This window comes from Meleagris gallopavo, chromosome 14 (genome assembly GCF_000146605.3).
Source record: "Meleagris gallopavo isolate NT-WF06-2002-E0010 breed Aviagen turkey brand Nicholas breeding stock chromosome 14, Turkey_5.1, whole genome shotgun sequence".
Taxonomy (NCBI): domain Eukaryota; kingdom Metazoa; phylum Chordata; class Aves; order Galliformes; family Phasianidae; genus Meleagris; species Meleagris gallopavo.
Genome location: NC_015024.2, coordinates 19,440,148 through 19,462,949, shown reverse-complemented (window position 1 = coordinate 19,462,949; position 22,802 = coordinate 19,440,148). Strand labels below are relative to the sequence as shown.

The 22,802-nt window shown below is 40.6% G+C and overlaps 1 protein-coding gene across 1 annotated transcript in view; it reads left to right on the top strand.

Moving 5' to 3' along the window:
• Positions 1–22,802, top strand: part of FGD5 (FYVE, RhoGEF and PH domain containing 5) — a 103,010-nt gene that overhangs the window by 61,147 nt on the left and 19,061 nt on the right. Inside the window, 6 exon segments of the mRNA XM_031555518.1 lie at positions 4,016–4,161; positions 7,850–8,006; positions 10,705–10,792; positions 13,257–13,307; positions 14,810–14,868; positions 21,845–21,916. Coding sequence (XP_031411378.1) covers positions 4,016–4,161; positions 7,850–8,006; positions 10,705–10,792; positions 13,257–13,307; positions 14,810–14,868; positions 21,845–21,916 — 573 coding nt within the window.

The following is a 22,802-nucleotide window of genomic DNA, read 5'->3' as shown; positions in this document are numbered from 1 at the left end:
TAAAAAAAAAAAGGAAAAAGCATTCACAACATGAATCTCTGGTCTGGTTGGGCATTGAAGCTGTTCTTCACACCAGATTTTGGACTGAAGCAGAGCTCAGCTGTGAAGAACAACTCAAAAAAAAAAATAAAAAAATCCTTGAGGTCTGTTCCAACCTCAACCATTCTATAATTCTTGATATGAAAAATCAAAATAATTAAAAAACAAAATCAAACAAACAAACAAAAAGCCTGAGCAGGGCTCTTAACACTAGCTCTGCTCTGACTTCATGCTTGGGCTTTATATGTGGTTATGAGCTATCTGAGCCTTCAGGAGATCACCAAAAGCCCCCTTTGGGACTCTTTTATTGAGGAAGCACTGTTAGTGTATCCATAACAGAGTATTTCTATAATTGAAGTTCTTTTCCTAAGAAAGCCATGTTCTGTAAGTCTTGTGGTCTTGTCTATAGACCAGATCAGTCTAGATCTTGTCATATCAGTATGCTCCCTCCTGACTTCATAGTCAGTGGGCATATGTATATTCAACTAAGTCTCTACTGAAGTGTTAATGTTGAACTTGAAAAAAATCTTAGCCAGTTCTTTTTTACTTTATGACTACTGGAACGTTTGTCCTTGTTGAAACACAGTAGTACAGCAGTTCAAGTGATCATGTCAAAAACAACCAAAACCTGCTCCAGATAAACTATCTCTTCCAACTGCAGACACAGAATAAGCGTTCACTTTAAAAGACTGACTGACTTACACAAGCTGGATTCTCATTTGTCACAAAAAAGCATGCATGTATAGAAGTGATGTTAGAGTCTGCATCTTTCTTGGGCTTCATAGACTGTGTTCTTAACTTGCATGTCTGAGCATTTGATTAACCTCCTATATAGCCTTGGTGGATCTCTGCCATTCCCAAAAAAGCAGCCTGCCAGTGGTATGTTCACTGCACAGAAGCTTAACACATGTTAGAGCTGTTAGACAATCTCTTCAGCACTAATCATAGACCATGGCTGTAGCCAAAAGTTTCTGGATGTTTCAGGACGGTTTTGGATGAAACCTACAGTGACAGATCTGGTGATTTGGAAGTACTGCTGTTAGTGCTGCCCTGATCTGATGGGAGATAGGGCCTTCTGCATATGGTGTGCAGTTGTACTGACTCTTCTGGCTGAAGATATTGTTTAGATTCCTCCACCCGTTTTATTTGGAGCGGTTTTTTATCCAAAGAGTGTTTTGTGGTATGATGAAGAGCTGATATGTGGCTGCAGCTTGTAGAGTCAATCTAATGATCTAAGGTAAAAAATATCTAAGTAATCAACACCATCAGGCTAACATCAGCGAAAAAATACTAACATAGCTTCCCTACTTAGCCCTAAGAGTGACCCAACTTGAGATACATACTGGAAGAACCAGCTTGTATAGGCTGACTAGCAACAAGGTAGAACGCTGCAGTCCCCTAGACTTACTGCCACATAAACACAAGAGAAAATCAGATAAGGACAAATGGGATTTTTATAAGGCAGGAAGCTTTGCAACCTGCTGGTTTGCAGCTGCTGTGCCAAAACAAGTCACCAGTTTTCAAATCTCATAGTTAATGTGGTCCCTCTACTGAATCTTTGGTTATTTACTCACTTTTTCATTCACACCTCTACCTCATTTTTCCTCATCTCATGCAAAAACTCCAGGCACTTTATGGCTTATTGGGATTCAGAAATAATTGGAAAAAGCACTCACAAAATGGGTTTCTGAGCCATTCTACAGGACTGCTCAGTTACTGCTCTTATCACAAAGTAGGATGCACTTAGGTTTCTAATTGTTCACTTATTTTCACAGAAAAACTGAGGTACAGATTTTTTACCCATGATGGCCAGACTACCAGAAATGGGAAATTCAACTCTAAACTCAGCTGACATTGGTGAAACGCACACCTGTCTGGCTCAGTTTCAACTCCTTATAGAGAATACAAAACATAATTAAGCCTGTAATAGTGCTGCAGGACTATCCTCAGACAAGCACAGGATACTATGCTAATGCTATTCAGTTAGCTGCACCTTACAGAAACACTGAAGAATCAGGTGCTGGAATTACTACCACCTCTTTCTATTGAAAGAAAGGTCCTGTTTTGGGTTGCCAGATAGGTATGTGAAGATAAAACAATCAGTTTACAATGTCCTAAGTCATGGGAAAGGTGGCCAGAATCCACAACAAAAAGCTAGGCCTCTGCATAGCACTGGCATTCCTGCCTTGCTGTGTTGCATGTGCAGTGCCTTACACCCTGCTGCCACTGTTTTCATTCAGACCTCCATAAAGCCTGGCAGATCTGGATGCCTAAGATCCTCTTGCCACTATAAAGAGGGGATCTGTCTGGCAGCGGGAGGCAGGGGAAACATCAGTGTCTAGAAGGAACCTGGAAAAAGGCAGAGCATCACAGCAGCCAAAGTTTCCTGAAGTATATCCAGGCACCAGTCAGGGCTCCTTCAAAGTGTGAAGCAGGGAAGATGGGTTCTACAGGAATCGGGATGTAACCTGAAAACTTTTCAGCATCCAGAGCTCTAGATGAGGGAGATTTTAAGTAATCATTTGAACAGAAACAAATGCTGCCTGCTCTTGGAATGATTCTCTGATGCCTGGAAATCTATTACAAACTATGCCTGCAATTTCAGATGGGTGCCTTATTCCTAATTTCCAGGTCTAAACTGGGAAAACATTTTACCATGCACTATTAAGTGTTCTATTATGTACCAGAATAGAATAGAGTAGAATAAAATAGTTCCATTGAAAGCAACCTTCAAACACCTAGTTCAACTGCCTGACCACTTCAGGCTAATTGAAAGTTAAAGCTCATTAATGAGTGCATTAGATAAATGCCTCTTGAATTCTTACAGGCATGGGGCATCAACCACCTTTCTAGAAAGCCTGTTCCAGGCTTCTGTTCCAGACTTTTTTCCTAATATCCCGGCTGAACCTTGCCTACCATATCTTTGTGCCATTTCTGCACGTCCTGCTAATCAGCTCCCAGGGAGAAGAGATTGCCACCTCCCTTCTCTGCTTCCTTCCTCAGGAAGTTACAGAGAGCAAAGAGGTTGCCTCTTGGCCTCCTTTTCTCCAGACCAGACAACCCATGTGTCTTCAGCCTCTCCTTGTAGGATGTGCTTTCAGCTCTTTTACTAGCACTGCTGCTCTTGTCTGGATGCTTTCAAGAATCTTAAAATCCTTATCAGATTGTGAAGACGGGAACTGCACACATTATTTCAGATGAGGCTGCACCAATGCTAAATATAGCAAGAGAATTGCCTCTCTTGACCTTCTGGCTGCTCTGTGTTTAATGCATGCCAAAATGCAGTTTGTCCTCTTGGTTTCCAGAGGACACTACTGGTTCATGTGGAGTCTGCTATTAACCATCACCCCAGCTCCTTTTCCAAAAGTGGATACATCTTAATATTGAGGAAACTATGTAATTTATTAACCATTTCAGGGTGAAATACATGTGCCAAATGATGAAACAAGTCTCAGTTAAGTTTTATATGGAAAATGATTTGTGCCATAGCTTAAACTTACAGCTTCTTTCTCTCTTCACGTTTGTATCTGGAGATGAATGATGTAATTTATAGTACAAGATATGTAGAAGTGTTTTTTCTTTCATATTGTGGGTCTGTGAAGTGATGGGAGATTATCATCTTTCATTTTTTTTAAAAACTATATTTCTGGTTAAGAAACTGTAAAATGAGATCAGCTACACCTAGAAAAGCAGGAAAAAATAGGAAAGTAAATAAGGTAAACTCATTGCGTACACAGCATCTGATGGCTTTACCAGGTGAAATGTTCAGTTTTGGATTGACAGTGTTGTGGGATTTATCTGCAAATGCATATAAACAGTGGATGCAAGAAAATGTGTGATGATCTCCTTGCTCTACTGCAAATGATCTATCACTACTAATAGTGTATCTTAGAATTCCCAGAAAGTGTAGTTCAGGAGTCTGAAAATTGTAACGATAACTTCATAAAATCTCTTAAGTCTGTGTTGTTGCTTGCAGGATTTATATGAAGGTATCTTGAAAGCACTTGGAGAAGAAGATGAACAGGAAGTAATTGAACTCAAGAAGGGCTTAAGCAAGCTCCCTGAAATGTATGAATTGCACCAAGAGATCTTGGGAGAACTGGAAGAAAGAGTCCTTAAATGGTAAGTAATTAATGACATGGTTGGTTCAGCTGTGGGGTGACCTCATTGTAGCCTTCCAGTTCCTAGAAGCAGCCCACAAACAGGAGGGGAGTCAACTCTTTACAAGGGTAGATAATGGCAGGACAAGGGGAAGTAGTTCTAAGTTGAAGGAGGGAAGGTGTAGGTTGGATATCAGGGGGAAGTTCTTTACCAAGAAAGCGGTGAGATGCTGGAACAGGCTGCCCAGAGAGGCTATGAATGCTCCACCCTTGAAGGTGTTTAAGGCCAGGCTAGATGGGGCCCTGGGCAGCCTGGTCTAGTATTAGATATGGAGGTGGTTGGCCCTCCATGCAGCAGGAGGGTTGGAGCTTGATGATCCTTGAGGTCCCTTTCAACCCAAGCCATTCTATGACAGCCTCGACATACCCTCCTCAGCCCATTGTTTTCTTGGCCCCTCCCCATCAGAGGCTGGGATAATTGCAGGAATGAAGAGAAGCTGAACTACTGTGGCAGATCTTGCATACAGGAAGGAAGTAAACATATAGACTGTCAGGCCAAGAAACTAAATACTGAAACACTCATGCAGTGCATAGCCCATGGTTCTGAGATGGCCTCATCAGTCAGTGTAAGGACAGCCTGCTTCATGTGCGTTATCCTCTTGCCTTTGTCTTGCGAATTAACTCAAGTCAGTTCAAAGTCTTCACCAAGAAGCTTCATACACATAGCTGTGGAAAGCATTAACAGCTTTGAAAATTTGAACTGATCCTAAAGAAAATTCTCCACTTGCAGAAATCTACACAGTAAGTGTATAGCTCTCAAACAAGCGCACCTTGCTCCCAACATCAACATGGGACTGTGCACAGACTAAACTTACAAGCCAAGCAGACACTGCTTGTCTGCTGAGGGACTCCAGCTAAGCCAAACATCCTTACACAGAACAAAGCCTTTCCATTTTGTAAGCAGTGTTGGTTAACTGGGGAGGTCTTGGTTGACTGGAGTGAATGTGACACCCACCTGCAGGATGGGCAAGAAGGGAACTAAACACCTGTCTGACCTCAATACCAGGAAAAGTTATGGAGCAGATAATCCTAAAGGTCATCAGGCAGCACACAGTGGACAACTGAGTGATCATATGCACCCAAACATTAAATTAATGAAAGGCAGGTTCAGCCTTAGCTTCATCTCCTTCTATGCCAACATGAACCACTTAGTATATGAGGGAAAGGCTGTGGATGTGCTTTTCCTTGCTCTTAATGAAGCTGTTGTCCAAAGCATTCTCCTGAAGAAAGTGGCTGCTCATGGCTTATCAGGTTGCACAGTTCACTGGATGAAGATCTGGGGCTGGATGTCTAGGCTCAGAGGATCACAGTAAATGAGGCTGAATCCAGTTGGTGGCCAGTCATCAGCAGTGTTCCCCAGGGCTCAGTCTTGGAGCCAGTTTTGTTTAACGTTTTTTGTCAAGTATCTGGATGTGCCAGTATGTTCAGTATGTGTCCAGTATCTGTATGTTATTAGATGTATCCTCGGGAAGTTTGGAGATAACACTGATTTAGGCAGGACTGTTAATGTGCTTGGGGTAGGAAGGCTCTGCAAAGGGATATGGATAGGCAGGACTGATGGGCTGAATCCAACTGTATGGCATGTGTCGGTCCTGTACTTGAATTGTAACGTCTCCATGCAGCAGTACAGGTTTGAGAGAGAGTGGCTGGAAGATTGCCCATCAGAAAAGGACTTGGAGATGCTGATTGACAGTCAGCTTAATGTGAGCTATCTGTGTGCCCAAGTGGTCAGAAAAGCCAATGGCATCCTGGACTGTATCAGAAATGTGTGGCCAGAAGGACAAGAAAAGTGATTGTCCCTCTACTCTGCACTGGTGAGACTGTACTTCAAATATTGTGTTCAGTTTTAGGTGCATCACTGTCACTGCAGGAGAATATTGAGTTGCTTGGGCATGTGCAAAGAAGAGCAGCTAAGGTGGCAGAGGGACTAGAAAACAAGACTGAGAAGTAGATTAAGGAGTTGGGTTTATCTAGTCTGGAGAAGAAGCTGAGGGGAGACCTCATTGTACTCTACAACTTATCTGGATGACCACTGCAGCAAGAAAGGTGCTAGTCTTTTTCTCAGGTGACTACTAGTAGGACATGAGGAAACAGTCTCAAGTTGTGCCGGGGAGGTTTATGTTGGATAGGAGGAAGAATTTCTCTATGGAGAGGGGAGTTGAGCATTGGAAAGGGTTGCCCATAGAAGTAGTTCAGTCCATGTCCCTAGAGGTATTTAGGAGATGTTTGGACATAATACTAAGAAGCATGGTTTATCAGTGGGATTCAGTAGGTCAGGTTGATTTTTGGACTTAATACCTTCAAGATCACTTTCCAGCCTAGGTGATTCTGTGAGAGAATAAGAACCTGCCTAGAACAGACGACTCCAAATACCATTCAGCTGAAGAAACATCTGACTTAATCCAGCCTATCAGACTCCCAGAATGCCAAGCTTTAGTCTATCGAACTCCCAGAATAACAGTGTTTAAGAAGATCACCTCTGAAGTCACAAGCTGACTACATCTACAGCAGCCAGCACAGTCCCTTGCTTAAGCTGATCTCCTCTATGACAATCGATGCAGCCCCAAGCTATCATGCTAGGTTCCAGCAGGCAGCGTCACTCTTAGTGGCTGATTCCATCCCTGTGCTGCATTGAGTTAATGAAGTCAGTTGTATCAGGAGAATTTTTCAGTAATGGCCCTAAATGCAGTGTGTGTCTCCTTATCAGCCTTATAATTTCAATTTGAATCACAAATTCAGGATGAGGAAAAGAGAAGGCTACAGAGAGCTGTATATTGGTTTGTGTCCAGCATAGGGCTGCTATGAATGGTGGAAGGACTTAAAAAATAAATAAATAAATCCTATGATTTATAGAATCTTAACACAGAGATGCTTCTAGCATCTAGAATGACTCGTGCCTTATAGAAGTCATATCCTTACTCTAGCAGCATGTTGACTATTCCTCAAGGCAGAAGGAACGCAGATGAAATGCCTTAAGCTCCTCGCCCCACAGCCACTGTGGTATGGGAGGAGAAAAGTGGGTCGTGATGCCTCAAACCAATAGAATCACATATGGCATAGGGCTGCACTCATACAGGTTCCTAGGTCACCACTGCCCATTAGGTGTACAATAAGTCACTCCTGCCTGCGCTCCACTGACATTCTGTTGCCCTGATATCCCCAGGAACTCACACTTGCCTCTTAACTATGACACTACTACTACTCGTGTGACATCAGATTTTTATCCTCTTTTCTTCTTCTTCATAAATCATTCAGTGTTGTGTTACTGGGTACTGAGGCAACTAATGGTGGGACAGTAGTGAGCAGGGGGCATTGATGGAGAACTGAAGATATGATATTACAGCTGAAGACATACTCCCCACAACCAGTTCTCAAAGCCCTGCAGCAGCTGAAAGGTCTCCTAAGAGATGAAGAAGCTGTGTCCTGAAAAGAGACATCCTGTCTGCTACAGACATACAGTTGTGATGGCACTGGCACAGCCCTTCACCAGTCTCTCACTGTGCCTGATCTACAGCAGATCGCTACTGTGTTTGTGAAGGATTTCATATTTCCTGCCATTTAAGCTAGTCTTTAGCTGCCTTTGTGGGTCTGATGAATAGAGCTGCTGCAATGAGAGAGGTTTTGTTTACCTTTTCTTTCTGTGGCTTTAGGGAGGAACACCAGAAAGTTGCTGATGTTTTTCTCTCCAGAAAATCAAGACTGAATCACCACACAGCATATATTATGCAGTTTGACAAGAATTTGGCTCTGCTAGATGAAACCTGCCTTAAGTATTCCCAGCTGGCTACTGTCATTCAGGAATTTGAGGTAAGGCCCCCTTATTTTTCCACCTGTGTTGACACATGGCTGTGCCATGGGACTCACTTGAGGTAATTTTTTAATGCAACTCCATCAGTGTTCACAGATGGTAGAATGGGAGAAGACCTCTCCTCATGTATCTTGATAATAGAACTGAAATGGGATGTTCATATCTGCATCTTGTGCTTCTGTGTCTGCATCTGTTGCCCACACATTCTTAAATGTATACAGAATATATGTTTGTGAATCTACAGACTTGTGATCACGTTTTGCTGAAATATATGCTGGTAGTAGAATAGTTTCTCATTTATATATTAACATATTAATTTGAACACAGCCACACTGGGATTTACTATATCTTCTCTCACTGCACTTTGCATCATTTTTATTCTGGGCCTAACCAAAATGAAGTTAGGGTTAGACTGCATGAGTGCTTAGCTCTTAGCTGAGGTTGATCCACAACATCTTTAGAATTGGATTTCTCTCCATTTTTAAATGCCTTTTTATGCTTCCTCTGCTTACAGAGGATCTGGTGACAGTTAGACAACTGAACTGCAGAAAAAGACACCAGCTCCTCTGGCCAAATGCAGGGTTCTGTTCATCCAGACTCCTTGAATGATTTATAAGTTTTGGGCCTGTATCAGTAAGCAAGAAACATTTTCCTTTGTCTTAACTCAGTTTGTTCCTGTTGAATGACTCAAAAACACTATCAAGATACAACTGACAAACTGAGGCCATGGTTCTTTATTATATTTTAAAGTATTTGCAATATAGGCAGCTCATAATTTCAAAAGTGTAAAATTATTTGTCGGTGGAAAAGTTTAGTTGGATGACTAACTCTATTAAGATGAAATGGTCCAAGTCATGGTGCTACAATGTGTCTAGAATCCATGTTTCTTTTTCTCTTTATCTGGTAAGACAAGTAACAATGATTACTTGGGTAGAAGACGGCCTGTGAAGATAGATTAGTGATTGGTCCTTAAAAGTTATTTAGCCTGCAGCATATGTGAACTATTTAAAAATAGCAATTCATTTCAAAAGACATTTGGAAGTCAGCATTTATAAACAGATACCTTGCAGTTGCCATAATTACTTCCTGTTAGCAGGTGAGAGGAGCTCTGATGGCTCACATTGCTCTGAATCTGGAAAATGCAGGTTTTCTACTGACAGCCTGTGTTCCTAGCATCCCTCCTGACCGCTAGGCTATGAACTCCTGTCTTAACTATTAATCCTGGAGACTGGCTCTTATTTCTAAGAAAGTAGATGCAGCCTCTCCTAGGAAGAGCAAGATGTTACTTTAGAATCAGTAAACTTTGTTACTTCTTACCAATTTGCATGTGTGCATGCACGCAAACACGAGAGAGGTGTCTATCAGACCTTTGCTATCACATTTTTAAAAACTTGACAACAGTTAACTTTCCAGTCTAACAAAGAATCAAGGTCTTCATCTTGTTTTTCTCACCTATGACTTGAGCAGCTAGGGTAATGCATTAACATTAAACATTTCTTCTGCCTGGGAAAATACTGTCTCTTCCCAGTCCTTACACAGTTAAGTTTCCTATTTTTCCTTTTGCCCTGTCCACTTTCCCAAAGTGGCAATGCTGCAGAAACATTAGTCAATGAACACTGAAACCCCCAAAACTTGAATTGCTTTTGGACTCAATTTTCATAAAGAACCACCTGGGTTTTGTGCCATTCCCTCAGGGTCCTGTAAACTTTGTTTTGTGGTTCCTCTGGAGATGTGGAGACTTTAGAAAACTGAATTTTGTGGATTGCTGCTGGTTTTGCAGCAGTGTTGAGACACTTCACAGATAAACAGCAAACTTTCTATTTTAACTTGGTATCTGTTTAATCAATGGATATACAGATGGTATAGATATATATCCAGGAGCTTGGCTAATATAATTTATATTGGAGAAATAAGAGAAAGTCACTCACCCTGTCCTGGGCTCACGAGATGAACTCCTGATGGAGCAGATCTCCAGCAGAGATCCTTCCCCACTGGCAGTCGGCTCTTAAATGGGTCTAGGATTGGTGGAGCCAGGCTCCACCCCTTCCTGCAGCACAGGTGAATTGCCTTCACCTGTGCTCCCATGGCTGACTCATTGCTCGCCTCAGGTGATCAATCAAAGGTTCAGGCTGTGATTCAGCAGCCCCCATACAGTATCTCTGTAGTCGTAAGCAATAGGTTGACTCTAAAGGGGAAAACTAAATTGGAAAGTGCTACTTTTCCATGTGTGTATTAAATCAGACCACAAGTTCTAACTAAATCACAGGAAGATGCTTTGTTGTATTTTGTTTAATTCCATGACTTGAAATAAGGTACTAAAAAGTTGGAGACAGAAGAAATTTTCAGTAAAAAAAAAAAAAAGCTTGTTGATATCTGATACTTCTGACCCTTCATATGCCATCCTAAAACCTTTACCTTCTAAACAGTTCTTACTTTCCTCCTCCTTCCCTCTGAATCCAGACAATTTGTGAGTGATGCCATAGGAAATAAATTGTTAAAAGTATTACCTTATAGTTAAATTACCTGATAGTTAATAAATGCCCCTTAGCACTTGGTAAACTGTGAATGATTCAATGGAATTCTTGCATTCAACTGTTAGTAAACTTTCAGGGTACACATCAGGTGAAGGAGATGACAGCTTGCTGCTGAGCTCGCACATCCTTGATCTCTGTTTCTTCTCCCTTCCCTTGAGAACAGAAGAGCTGTGGTGGAAGCCCACAGAATGTGAAACACCAGCTTCTGAAAGTGGTGCAACGTGTCTTCCAGTATCGTGTGATGCTCACAGGTCAGTAAAACAAATTCATTCTCAAAGGTACTCAATGTGCTACATGTGGGTGCCACAACAACTAAATTAGGGCTGGAGTAGTATGGGTGAGAATTCCTGGGAACTTCAATGTACTTAATACAGGATTCAGGTAACATCAGGGAGCCTGGGAATGAGCAGGCACTTCTTCAGCTCAACCATGCTTTAAAGATCACTAAAAAGTGTATGCCAGGTTTTTTAGCCATTCCTTCCTGCCTTTCCCATTTCCTGAGTCAGGAGAGGCAGAGTTCAGGAGCCTCACTGCCAGCAGGCGGGTTTGATTTTATTTATATCAGTGGCAATTGTCAGAGGTAATTGGGCACAGCAGTCACTGGCAAAGGAAGGCACTCTGCAGTGCATGCTGCATGACAGTGGCAAGCACCGTCGCCTCCTACTCAATCAACAAAGCAGCTGTACCCAGTACTGTATCCTGAGCCCTGTGTTCAACAGACCTAAGGTTAGTGCTAAGTTTAAGTCAAGATTCCAGATCAATTTCTCCACTTTCTAGGAGACAAATCCAGATTTACATCAACAGTGTATCAAAAAGTATCAATGAATCTCAGCCTTGTGAAGTTTGTCAGATTTAAAAAAATACATATCCATACACAAAGATGGAGAAACATCTTAAGAATATGTATGTATGTGTAGAGAGGGTTGCTAGATGAGTTATGTGTGGAACAGTAGAAAGGAAGCTACGAATCTTGCTTATACTCAACTGCTGGTGAAAGAAAGGGCATGTAAAAATGCATCAGAGCACGGGGCCATATGAATTTTTATTCACAGCACATATTAGCAGCAGCTCCATCTTGCTCCAGATACTTTGATCAGGGATGCGAGTCATTTTCAACAATTGATTTTTCCTTTTTAGTAGCAGCAATGAATTCTGGACGCCAGCAGGACTTTTTTTTCTATCTGTCTAGCTTTCCTACAGTAAGGGCTACTTCCTAGACTGAAGGTACCTAGCTGTCTCATGTGATTCTTATAGTCTCTTCAGTGCACGCACACAAACACTGCATCTTAAATGTGCTCTTCATTTCCCTTTCAGGAATACCCCCATCACACTCCCAATTTCTCTGTCCATTTCCGTGGTCTGTGAGGCAAAATGCAAACATGAAACACCGTTTTGACTCAGCTGGAGTCTGAGTGCAGCTGCACTGATGGGACATTCCCTCCATGCTTGAAGCAACTTGAGTTCCTCCCTGTGCCCTAGTATTGGCATTAACTGGAAACATGAAAGGTTTTTTGTGCATCGGAATAATTCTTGCTGGTTCAAGATATTCCAGGAAATCAGCTACTTGGTTACTAGGACTGTGTGGGTCTGGAACAGGGCAGTCCTTCACATCCTCTCGGCAGTGCAGAGAGAGAAGAAAGGGAGGTGGAAAAAAAAAAAAATGCAGGTGTTTTTGTGTGTGCATAACTGTCTGTTCCTATCAGATAGGGAAGATTATTTCATCAGGATATTGGTTGCTAGTTACTGTACTTGAGCCAAAAAGAGCTACCCACTCAGTTAAAAGTCTCTAGCCAAGGACTTGCAGCTATAAAAAGTAACATTAAATATTGCCTGATTACACCAGACAGCCCCTTCCTGCATGACTGAGTGCAGGCAGAAGCTTTCCTGAACTCATGAGAAAGCCAGGCAGTTATTGGAGCACCAGAGAGAGGATCAGCCCCAGAGAAAGAAATGCGTATTGGCAGGATATTCAAGAGAACACTTATATGAGTAACGCCATTCCCAGCACATAGGCCTTTTTCTCGGTTGTAGAACTTAAGAGCTTGGTTTAATCAGATGAATGAAACATGTCATGGTTATGACTTTAAAAAAAAAAAAAAGTAGCACTCTATTACAGCTATTAAAGGCATAAAGACTCAGGAAAAGAACAGACTACATACATCAAGTAGACCAAAGAAGGTAACAGGTAAAAGTTTGTAGATGATACAAACACAATTCCTACAAATGTAAGTCCCATTGTATGCAACTTACAGAACTTATTTTCAGAATGTGATGGAGTTCATTAGTAATCATCGAACTCTGCATATACAGAAACAGTTTCTTTCCTGTACTGACAGAATTCATATAACACATTTCCTATTAATATATGAAATGTCATTACAGCCAACACCATTTATTTGGAGGGGAAAATAGAATTCATGAGAAGAATAATTATTTGAATTATTTGTCAAATAGTGTTACTTAGCAATTATCTTGGCTGAAAAACAAGGAAATACTGTTGTTGTTCTGTTGTTTATGCCGAATTTTGTGGTGAGTCCAAGTGTGAATCAGTTCTTTTGCACTGATTTTTTTCAAGGCAGAATACTATCAAAGATGTTTCACTTTGGAAAAAGGCAATATAAATCTAACTATTTGGGAATAGAGCAGTATAATTTTGCTAATCCAACTACAGGTCATATGGATCTGAATTTTGATTTGTTTCATTATTTTCTACAGATTACTTGAATAATCTTTGCCCTGATTCTATGGAGTATGAAGCCACACAAGGTAAAATGAAATGGGTAGAACAAAATCCTGTTTCACTAACTCTGCTTCTAAAGAGGTGCCAGATCTATATTGGAAATATATAGAAGGGGGTTATTTTTTAAAATTTATATTAATGGGTTAGATATAAGGTCTACAGTAATTCATTACTAATTTAAATGAATTATTAAAGGCAAGAACCCTATCTTTTTCAGTGAAATGAGTGGACTTCCAGTAGTTCTGATGTGACTAACTTACAGAAGAAGAAATGGTCATGTATACAGATGTGGTGCTGATATTTTAGTTCAGCCTCCATCATATGAAAAACGCTAGTCCTCTTTGTCTCCATCCATGCTTGGCCTGGTCATTGTAAATCCAGTTGGGATTTGTCCACCTACTTGTTTGTACACCTACTTTACTTGAGCATCCTCTCTTAGACCTTTGGAGGCACCCAGATTTGAACTATATATCTGTATACTATATTATTTAAGACTAAGTAAACCCAACGTGAAGTGCATAAAAATCTGTTTTGCTTAATGAAGAACAAATCCTGAAGTGCAGTTGCCAACACCACCCTTCCTAACACATCAGATGGATAAAGCAGAAGTCTCCTACTTCCACTGAAGTCAAAGGGAGGTTTAGACTAGGTATGAGTGGTAGTACTTTCCAGGCTGAAGTAAGAAGGATAACACTATGTTGAGGAAACCAGTTTGCCTCTCTTCTAGTGTGAATCCAAAGCAACCCACATCAAAAAGGACTGTGACTGAAGGTCAGTCTGTTAGGACCAATAGTAGAGTCTCTCACAAAATGTAGGACCCTAGTCACTGACTAGGTACGCTGGCTTTAGCAGCAATTTAAGCTGATGTTCAGGCTCTGTAGCTACGTTTGCCTATCTTGTTTGTGCTTAGTGCATGCTTGTCACATTCCTGGCCAGCAATGGTTCAGATACTCCCAGATTAGGCCCAAAAATAGGTAGGATGCCCTGCTCCACAGGAAAAGAGATTTGAAATAAAGATCTAAACTGTTATACTGTTGCCCTCAGGCCAGCTTACAGTGGAGAATCCAGATATTAATTAATGTCACCACTTCATATACACTTGTCATTGTCAGAAAAGCATGACCTATGCTCTCCCTTGGCAGTAAGGGAAATTAAGTCACCTGGACTGCCATACTTTTAGATGGTGAAGCTGGATTACACAAATCTATCCCTACCACAAGCTTCTACTTTTGTAAGTCTGTAGCTAGAAAACATAGCAAAAAATATTTTAAAGGAATCTCATGAGCTCTGTGTCAACACAAACATGATGCAGAGCTTTCATCAACAGAAGGATGTCTCTTCCGGGTCCTAAATTTGTTGGGCAGTTGCATCTTGATGCCAAAAGATTTACAGAGCTGCTGCTAAGGGTGTTTTTTGTTTTTTGTTTTTTTTTTTTTAAATTTAAGGATATCCTTGTAAACAGAAAGGATTTGGGTTTTCTTTCTCTCTCACATTATTTGTGGCCTTTTTTTTTTACTTCATTCTTCAGCTGCCTTATTCATTGTTTCTGAAATCACGGATCGAGCCAACGAGAGCATGCTCCAAGGGGTGAGTGCTACCCTGATACCCTCTCTCCTGATCAACAGAGTCTTGTCAGTTCATCAGATGTACAGAGTTCATATCTGTTAAATTCTGAAGCCTCTTCCAGGGTGAAGCTCAAGAGTTTATACAGAATTGGTTTATACCACTGCAGATATGGAATAGGTAGTATAGCTGTGCAAGATGTAAGTCACTGTAGCAAGCAGCACAAAGTGTTGTTTTTCCTCTTGGGATTGCTGAAATGGGATGTGACACAAGGAAGTAAGAGATGGGAATTTTCATAGTTTTTGATCTAGGATGGTTTCAGATATTAAATGCTGAAGACATTAAATATGTGCTGTCAAAAATATACTCTGAAGTATGTATGTTTTCCTCTCTTCTGGAATCCCATTTTACTGAAGAATTTGTTCTGGTTTACAGTCTTGTAAGTGTTCAAACAGCCGACTGGCCATGATTTTCATAGAGTATAGCTCATGGCTAAATTGAGATTTATGTATTTAAGTTGTTCTCTGAAGTAGTGAATATTCACTATTAAGTCTCTGACATATTTTTCACGTGATATCAGAGTCCTAATTTACTGGCAAAGATAGCTGAAGTCATGACTAGTTTTATGACCACTTGTTTCCAAGGATCTAGATCTGATTTTTATCTAAGATCACAGGAGTTTTGCTGCTGACATCAGTAAGGTGTTGGCTGGGAGACACAGAGACAGCAGAGAGGGTCAGACATGGGGATGCAGCAGGTTCCAAAGAAATTCAACTTGATGGACTTCCAGGTGGTATCATAGCTAGAGGAAGTATCTCTTTTTGCCATAGCAGCTACTCACACATTGAGATGAGTTCTCTACATTATCTCCTGAGGCTCATTTATGTAGAACCTGTCTTTGTTGCAGACGTAGCATCCAGAGGAAGTATTTTGTTGTGTTGAATCGCAGTAATTCCAAGTGATGGGGAATGCATCATATCTTTTGGGAAGCTGTTCATGTTTTAATTCTCACTTGGACATTGTGGACTTCAGCAGTCTGCCTTGGGATTTTGTTATGCCTTTGCTAAATTAGAGATCTCTTTTGCAGTGCAAAATCCTTCCACATAGTTAATTACAGCTGGCAGTCAAGTCGCTTCTTCATTATTTCATCTGCTTAGCAGAAGATGGTTATTAACAATTACTCAGGCATCATAACATGAAATCCAAGGGACAAAGAGGAGAAACCTAATCAGTACAGGGAGAAATGAAGTATCAACTCATCTTAGTGGGAGTTTGTTTTCAAATAGGATTTTAAAGTTGAAAGAATAGGGAATTTATAAGGAAAGACATGCTGGGGGCCGTTACTAGCACTGCTGGCTCAGCACATTTCCTTTAATGCCTTTGCCTTCTGGCTGCAGGGTGAATGAGTAAGGCAAATGAACCCAAGAGGCAAGAATCTCAACTTCTGCTCACATCTGAAAATCCCTGCTGCTCAAATTTAAAAGCAAATGTCTCTGATGTGTGTGCCAGAGTCATGAATGCAGCCCATGTGTTCATGCTCTGATTTAGAGTACCACATTCAGTGATGATCACTTCATGGCCAGAGAGAGAAAAGAGGTGAATCTGGTAATAGTTGTATCAGAAAGACATAAGTTGTAGTTAAAAGTACTTACAGTTTTGTGAATAGGAAAACCTGGCTTCGTGAATCTGATTCCTGTATCTTCCAATATCTAGAAACTGAGGCTAAGGCTCTGAACCTGCTTTTCCTAAAGTCAGTGGCAAAATTACTGCAGATCAACATGGAGCCCGACTAGTAGGTTTCTGGTTTTGTGTGGAGGCAAAATTCACATAGTAATATCACATGACTGCTATGTTGGTATGAATCCGTGACCTTCCAAACCTTCATTTTAAGAACAGCATTTCTTTTACTTCTCCTGATTACTATGGGAAGCACTGTCTTTTTAACAGCCGCCACCTTAGCAATGAACAAGAGCTGCACGCCATGTTTGTACAAATTGCACCAGAGGAGGTGACTCCCTGTCACCACTGCTGAAATGCACCACCCTCCCCTCGCTGTGTTGCGTTCAGTGTTGGCCCTACATAAGTATTCATTAATCATCAATCACTGTCAGCGGGTGCTGCTTCTTCCACATGAAGGAGTTCAGTTCCATGCTTTTGCTTCATATACGCCTCTGTGTCAGATGCCCTTTTGTCAGGTTGCCCCTCTGCTGCCATTTGTCACACTGCGACAGAATGAAATGGGATACTTCATATCCCATTTCTTAATGGGTCTAACCTTAGGCATTACTACTGGAGCAGCCATTGTATCAGGCAGAATGAGGACAAAAGTTGTGAGGGAAGTTTTTGAAGGTGGAATGATAGTTGCATTACAGTCATACATATAATAGTGAAAAAGAAGGAAAGGAGAAAGAAGCATAATAGAAAAGAGAAGCATGGAAATAATGGTATTATACAGACTATTTCAAAATAAAACTTTCACCAATAATTGATTACTATATAAGCACTGTACTGCTACCAAGTCAAACAAGCACATGCAGACAGCATGGAGGATGTTGTCAAACAAGCCTAAATTTTAATATAAAAAGAAATGCAATCTAGCCACTCTACAGAATGACTCTGAAACCATGGACTTACTGGACAAAGCTTTCAACAGGTTTGATTTTCTTTCTCCTCAAGTATAGCCTTCCCAGTCATCCTTTTTCATTAATAAAGCATTCTTTGTACCAAAATTATTTAATTATATAACTCAGATCTCAGGTTTTCACCATAATCTCACAGGTTTAGGGATACCCATGTTAGAGGCTGAGAACTGTAGGAGCTCAGTTTCTATCAGAGCAAGGTCATACCTCTTTTTGTGGTACCTCTGCTTTGTTAGGTTTTATTCAAATATATGGGAGATTTGCATGAATACTTCTCTGTGTAAAAGAGTGGACAGAATCAGATTTTCATTCACATTGCAGTGGAGTCAGTGAAGTTATATTACTGGTGAAAATAGTCATGCAAGTTCAAATCCTGTTTTTTTGTATTTTTTTTTTTTTTATATAAGCCATATAAGTCAATTTTGGTTTTGCCAATGGGGAGAACCTCCAAGAAGATATCAACAAAGGGCATCAACATTGGGCTGGATGCAATTGCACTAAGACATGGGTATTAGTTTGCTGACAGTGCTTACAAATCTTTCAGCTGACTCATTTTGACAACAGCTGAGTTCTGTGGGGTTTAGATTGGCTCTGTAGGAAGCCACGCCATGCAGGAAGGAAATCTGGTAGTAAGCAACAGTTGTCAAAACAGCAAATAGAGATTCCCTGATACTTATGGCTAAGGAATAAGCAACTTCCTTTGAAGTGGTAGTGATTAGCTTGTAGCTCTTTCATGCTTTTTATGAAAGATTGATATTTACTGTGGTGCATTGCTGTGGAATGACTTTTATCTCCACTAATCCATGCTTTAATTTGAAGAACATCACCAGACCCTCTGTGTTTTACAGACAAAATAGGCTGTATAATACTTACTTTAATAATGTCTTTTTGGGAACAATTTCATCACACATTCCACATTGACTTTTACACTTCATTTTTTTTATCATATTGTCAGAGCATATCTGCTCTTTTTGAAGCTATGGCCTGGAAGCTGTGAAATAAAATTTCCTTCTTTCCTGTCTGTGAACACTGTGGGTTTTGTGAAGATTCTCATGTTCATGAGGATCGAAGTTCAATATTCTGTGATATCAGAAGCTGTCCTCTTAATATCCCAACGAAGAAGACTATAACCAGAGATTCTGTTCTTTCTCTCGGATTTTCAAAAATGCAAAGAATTTTAGAAGTGTCTTTAATTACAATGCAATCTGAACAGAGTAACTCAATTTAGTGTTGGCAACTTGACATGCACTCAGCTGAAGTTCTAGCAATAATTTGGGTTTGGCATGTATCTGGAAAGAGGAATTATTCTGCTGCTATTTATTAACTGATCAAACTACATCCAAATATCAGACGGGAATTATGATCTACATCTTCCGCAGAATATAAAAGATTAGTTATTGGCTTCTTTGTTTTATTATAATAACAGTTCTGCACACTTCCCCTGGGAACTATTAGCCCAGGATTTTCAGACATATTAGCATATTAACTATCTGCATAGCATTCTTCTCAAGTATGAAAACATTACTGGCAGTTCACAGATGTGCACGTAGAGGCAGAAGTTGTGCCATCACCACGTAGCATTGAGTCTATCTGTAACTCTAGGAGATACTCACTACTTGAACTTAGCAGGGTTAGCATTGCTTTTTGAACTTCTTCAATCTTTTAGAGGTCTTGCAATGCTAAAAGAGTAATAAATTATTGTAGCTGTTAGCAGCTGGTGAATTTTTGAGGAGGCAGTACTCCTTTGTAGATGCAATGATAATGTTGCTTGCCATACGGAAGCTGCAGTTCATTGCTAACCTCTCCAGAGAAGAACTTTAGCCACTCCGTATCTGCAGTACTAACTGGGTGGAGCTTTGTTTTAATTTTGGAATTCCAGCTTGGAAAGGGTATTTAACAGGAGAATGAATAGGGTTTTAAGAAAAATGAAAAAAAAACTATATATGTAAACAGAGCGTTTTAGGAAACTCTAAGGAAATTATACCCTCCTAAGCTGCCTGCATTTCCAGATAAATCACAATCCTTCACATGTAATGTCTGTTTGACTTCCTACAGGAAATGAGTTTGATACATCTTTGTCCATTTTCTGGTGAACATATGTCCATGTTGCAAAAGTCAGCATTACAACAGGCATGTCTACGAGCAGTCCTAAGAAAAGCTGAAGTGTATCTGATCTGCAGCAACTGAGTTCTTCTCTCACGCTTGTAGAAATCCCAGTGTGTAGCACTAGTACTTGCCAAGAGTGTGCTCACAAGAAGGCAGATGAAGAATGGGCTTTTATTCTGGAAGATGTCAATTTGACAAGTTTTGCTAGGGCTGAAATACCTTTTAGTGATGGAGAAGTCCTTTGAAAATGTCTTTTTCAAGTGTCAAAGTGTTGCATTATAGCTGATGATTCCTGTGCTATTAGTTTATATATTGTTTCAATTTTGTTAGCCTGTAGTATTTTAGAAGTTACTTGAAAAACTCCATTTCTTGGTTGCAGCATTGCAGAAGATATACTTGATGGCTGAAAGTGTTGAAAATATGTCAACTGCCAGTTATGTTGTGTGGTCACAATACAGCCTTGTGCTAGTCAAGGCTTGTAGGTAGTCTGATGTGTTTGGTATCTGGTTACTGATTTAGAAGTAAACCTTTCTAAATAAGTGTAATTTTTCACCAGAGCAGTAACATACAGAGAGGTTTTTCAGGTTTATCTCAAAAAGCAAGCTGAGATAGCTACATTAATTGTTAGCTGAAATTCAACATAAGCCGGAAAGAACATCATGCTGATGTAGATGCGCTCCTTCTGATATCTGTGATGGTTTTCTTAATTAGCTCATTCTGTAGACGTCACTGATTTGTGCATCTCAGATATATCCTTGATTGCACTGTACAATCTAATAGAATCTAACTAAGCCTGGGGATAGCTTGAAGTCAGTCAGTGCAGCAAAGGTGAACATGTCACTGTCTGCCATAGTAGAAAGCAGTAGTTAAAGGCTTCCAGATCATGAAACTATGTCAAATATGATGCTTAGTCAGTAGCTTTTCTGTGTGTGTAATCAGGGAGTTAGAATACAGTGGCTAACTTGGACAAGAGAGTCCTAACTTTTGGACACGTTCTGGTGATAGCTCATTGCTGTTGTGCAGCCCGTTTTAGTGCTTAGACCAGATAAAACCACAACTGAAACCTGTGTACAAGCCTGGGTTTTAGCAGCAGCATCTGCTACACAAAAGATTTGAAAAGACACTAGCAGTATTGCTCAGATGCAAACCCTCCTTCCTCTTCTACAAATTCCATCCAATACAATCTTTGTTTTAATGATTGTAAAGACTTAATTAGATTAATTTCATTTACCATCTTCAGATAAATTAATGTCATGTGCCCGTGCCCTGACTGTGCTCTCAAGTCAGGCAGGCAGTTGTATGAGAATTGCTAAGTCACAGTCTGAACTGATGAGTGAACGCCTGGTGAAGGGACACAGCCAGCCCTGGGAGCACAGGTGAAAGCAGTTCGTCTGTGCGACTGGAAGGGGTGGAACCTAGTTCCACCACTCCCTAAGCCTTATTTAAGGGCTGGTTGCCCCAGGGAAGAATTTCTCTCTACCTGGAGATCCCTTCTTTTGGAGTATTTGGTGAGCCCTGATCCTTTGGGATGGGTAAGCAACTCTTTCTTTCTTTGACTGGATTGTGACTATTGCTTTTTTGGAGTGATTTAAAACTAGTTACATGCCTTTGCCTTTCCCTACAGTAGTCAACAGTATCAGAGTCTGCTAATGAGCTTCTTGATCTTTGCAAATCATCAAAAGAGATGCAGTGGTAATGCCTCCTTACTAGTTAAGCTCTGAATTCCCTAGTTCAAAGTCATTAATTTTCTAGTGCAGAATATAAACCTCCAGATAATCCTAGCAATGGCCTTACTGTATCAAAGCACACTTTGAATTATCTATGTTATGCCACTAATGAGCAAGCATTTGGAGTAGTTACTGTATTTCGTTCCTGCTTCCAGTTTCTTGGTTCCCAGATCAAGGAAGCTAGTGAAGATGCTAATGTATAAATGCTGTATGGAGTGAGCAGGCTCTTTTGAAGGTGAACTAAAGTACAGGGGGGTGGGTGTTAAAAAGTTATCAAAGATATCAGGAGTGTACAGTGTCATAGCAGATGTGAATGCAGGTGATGAGGGTTTCATAGAAACTATGAGGCTGGAAGAAGACTTCCTGGACTTAAAGACTGTGGGCTTAGTTCTCTCTGAAACCTAATTCTCTAATATCACTTCACTGTTATAGAGAAATAAAATAGTGAGGAGGGATGAGGGATGGTTTGCCTGTTTGACTAAAGAGCAGTTACCATTTGGTCATCTAAATGTTGTTTCTCTCCCTCAGGAAAACTTGCAGAAGCTGGTACACATTGAGCATAGTGTGAGAGGGCAAAGCGGCCTCCTCCAGCCAGGAAGGGTGAGTGCTGCAGGCAGAACTGTGCTGATAAGGACATTGTTTCCGGCCAGCTTTATCTCCCTCTGTGTGGATAGCAAGATTTCAGACATCTATCGGTGTTGTTTTCTGCCCTACTGTGATAACAGTATAGCACTGGTTTATGTAAGCAACCATCACTCTGGCAGTGCTCCATGATTTCACACGTGTGTGAGTGGCCATTGTACTTTTTGCTCCCATTCTCTTAAGCCACCTCATGGGTATTGTGTTCTGGAGAAGATGCTATTTTCCTTCTATACTCCTGTTGGAAGGTTTGAAATGCTAGCAGAAACTGCTTGCATCCTATAAAGGCTCAAAACTTTATTTGGCTGGGTAAGATTACTCTAATCAGGGGGATTACATACTTTCAGATTTTCATTCTTACTGTTCTCCAGTGTGCTTTTAATACAAGATATTACTTTTAAATGCTAAGCCACAGCTTGAAATAGTGATTGAGCACCTGGTAGGAAGGCAGGACCAGCCCAGGGGAGCTCGGGTGCATGCAGTGTACCTGAGTGACTGGAAGGGATGGAGCCAGGATCCACCCCTTCCCAGACCTCATTTAAGGGTTAGCAGTGGAGGTGAGGGTAGTTTGCTGGAGATCATTGTTGTATCTGATGTCTTCTGAGGGTGAGCAGTCTTTCATTCTTTTGTTTATGTGCCCATGGTTGCTGCATTTGGGCTTATCCTCACCTTCTGTAACCTGTGTCATTGCTACTGTGCTGTTATTGCTGTGCTTTCCATCACATTATAGCATTACAATGTGTTTCCTTACTATAAAAATGGAATGCTTTGATTTTTTTCCAGGTGAAGTAATGATTCATTGAAAAAAGTACTTTTTTTCTTTTTTTTCCTTATATTTGGAATGAAG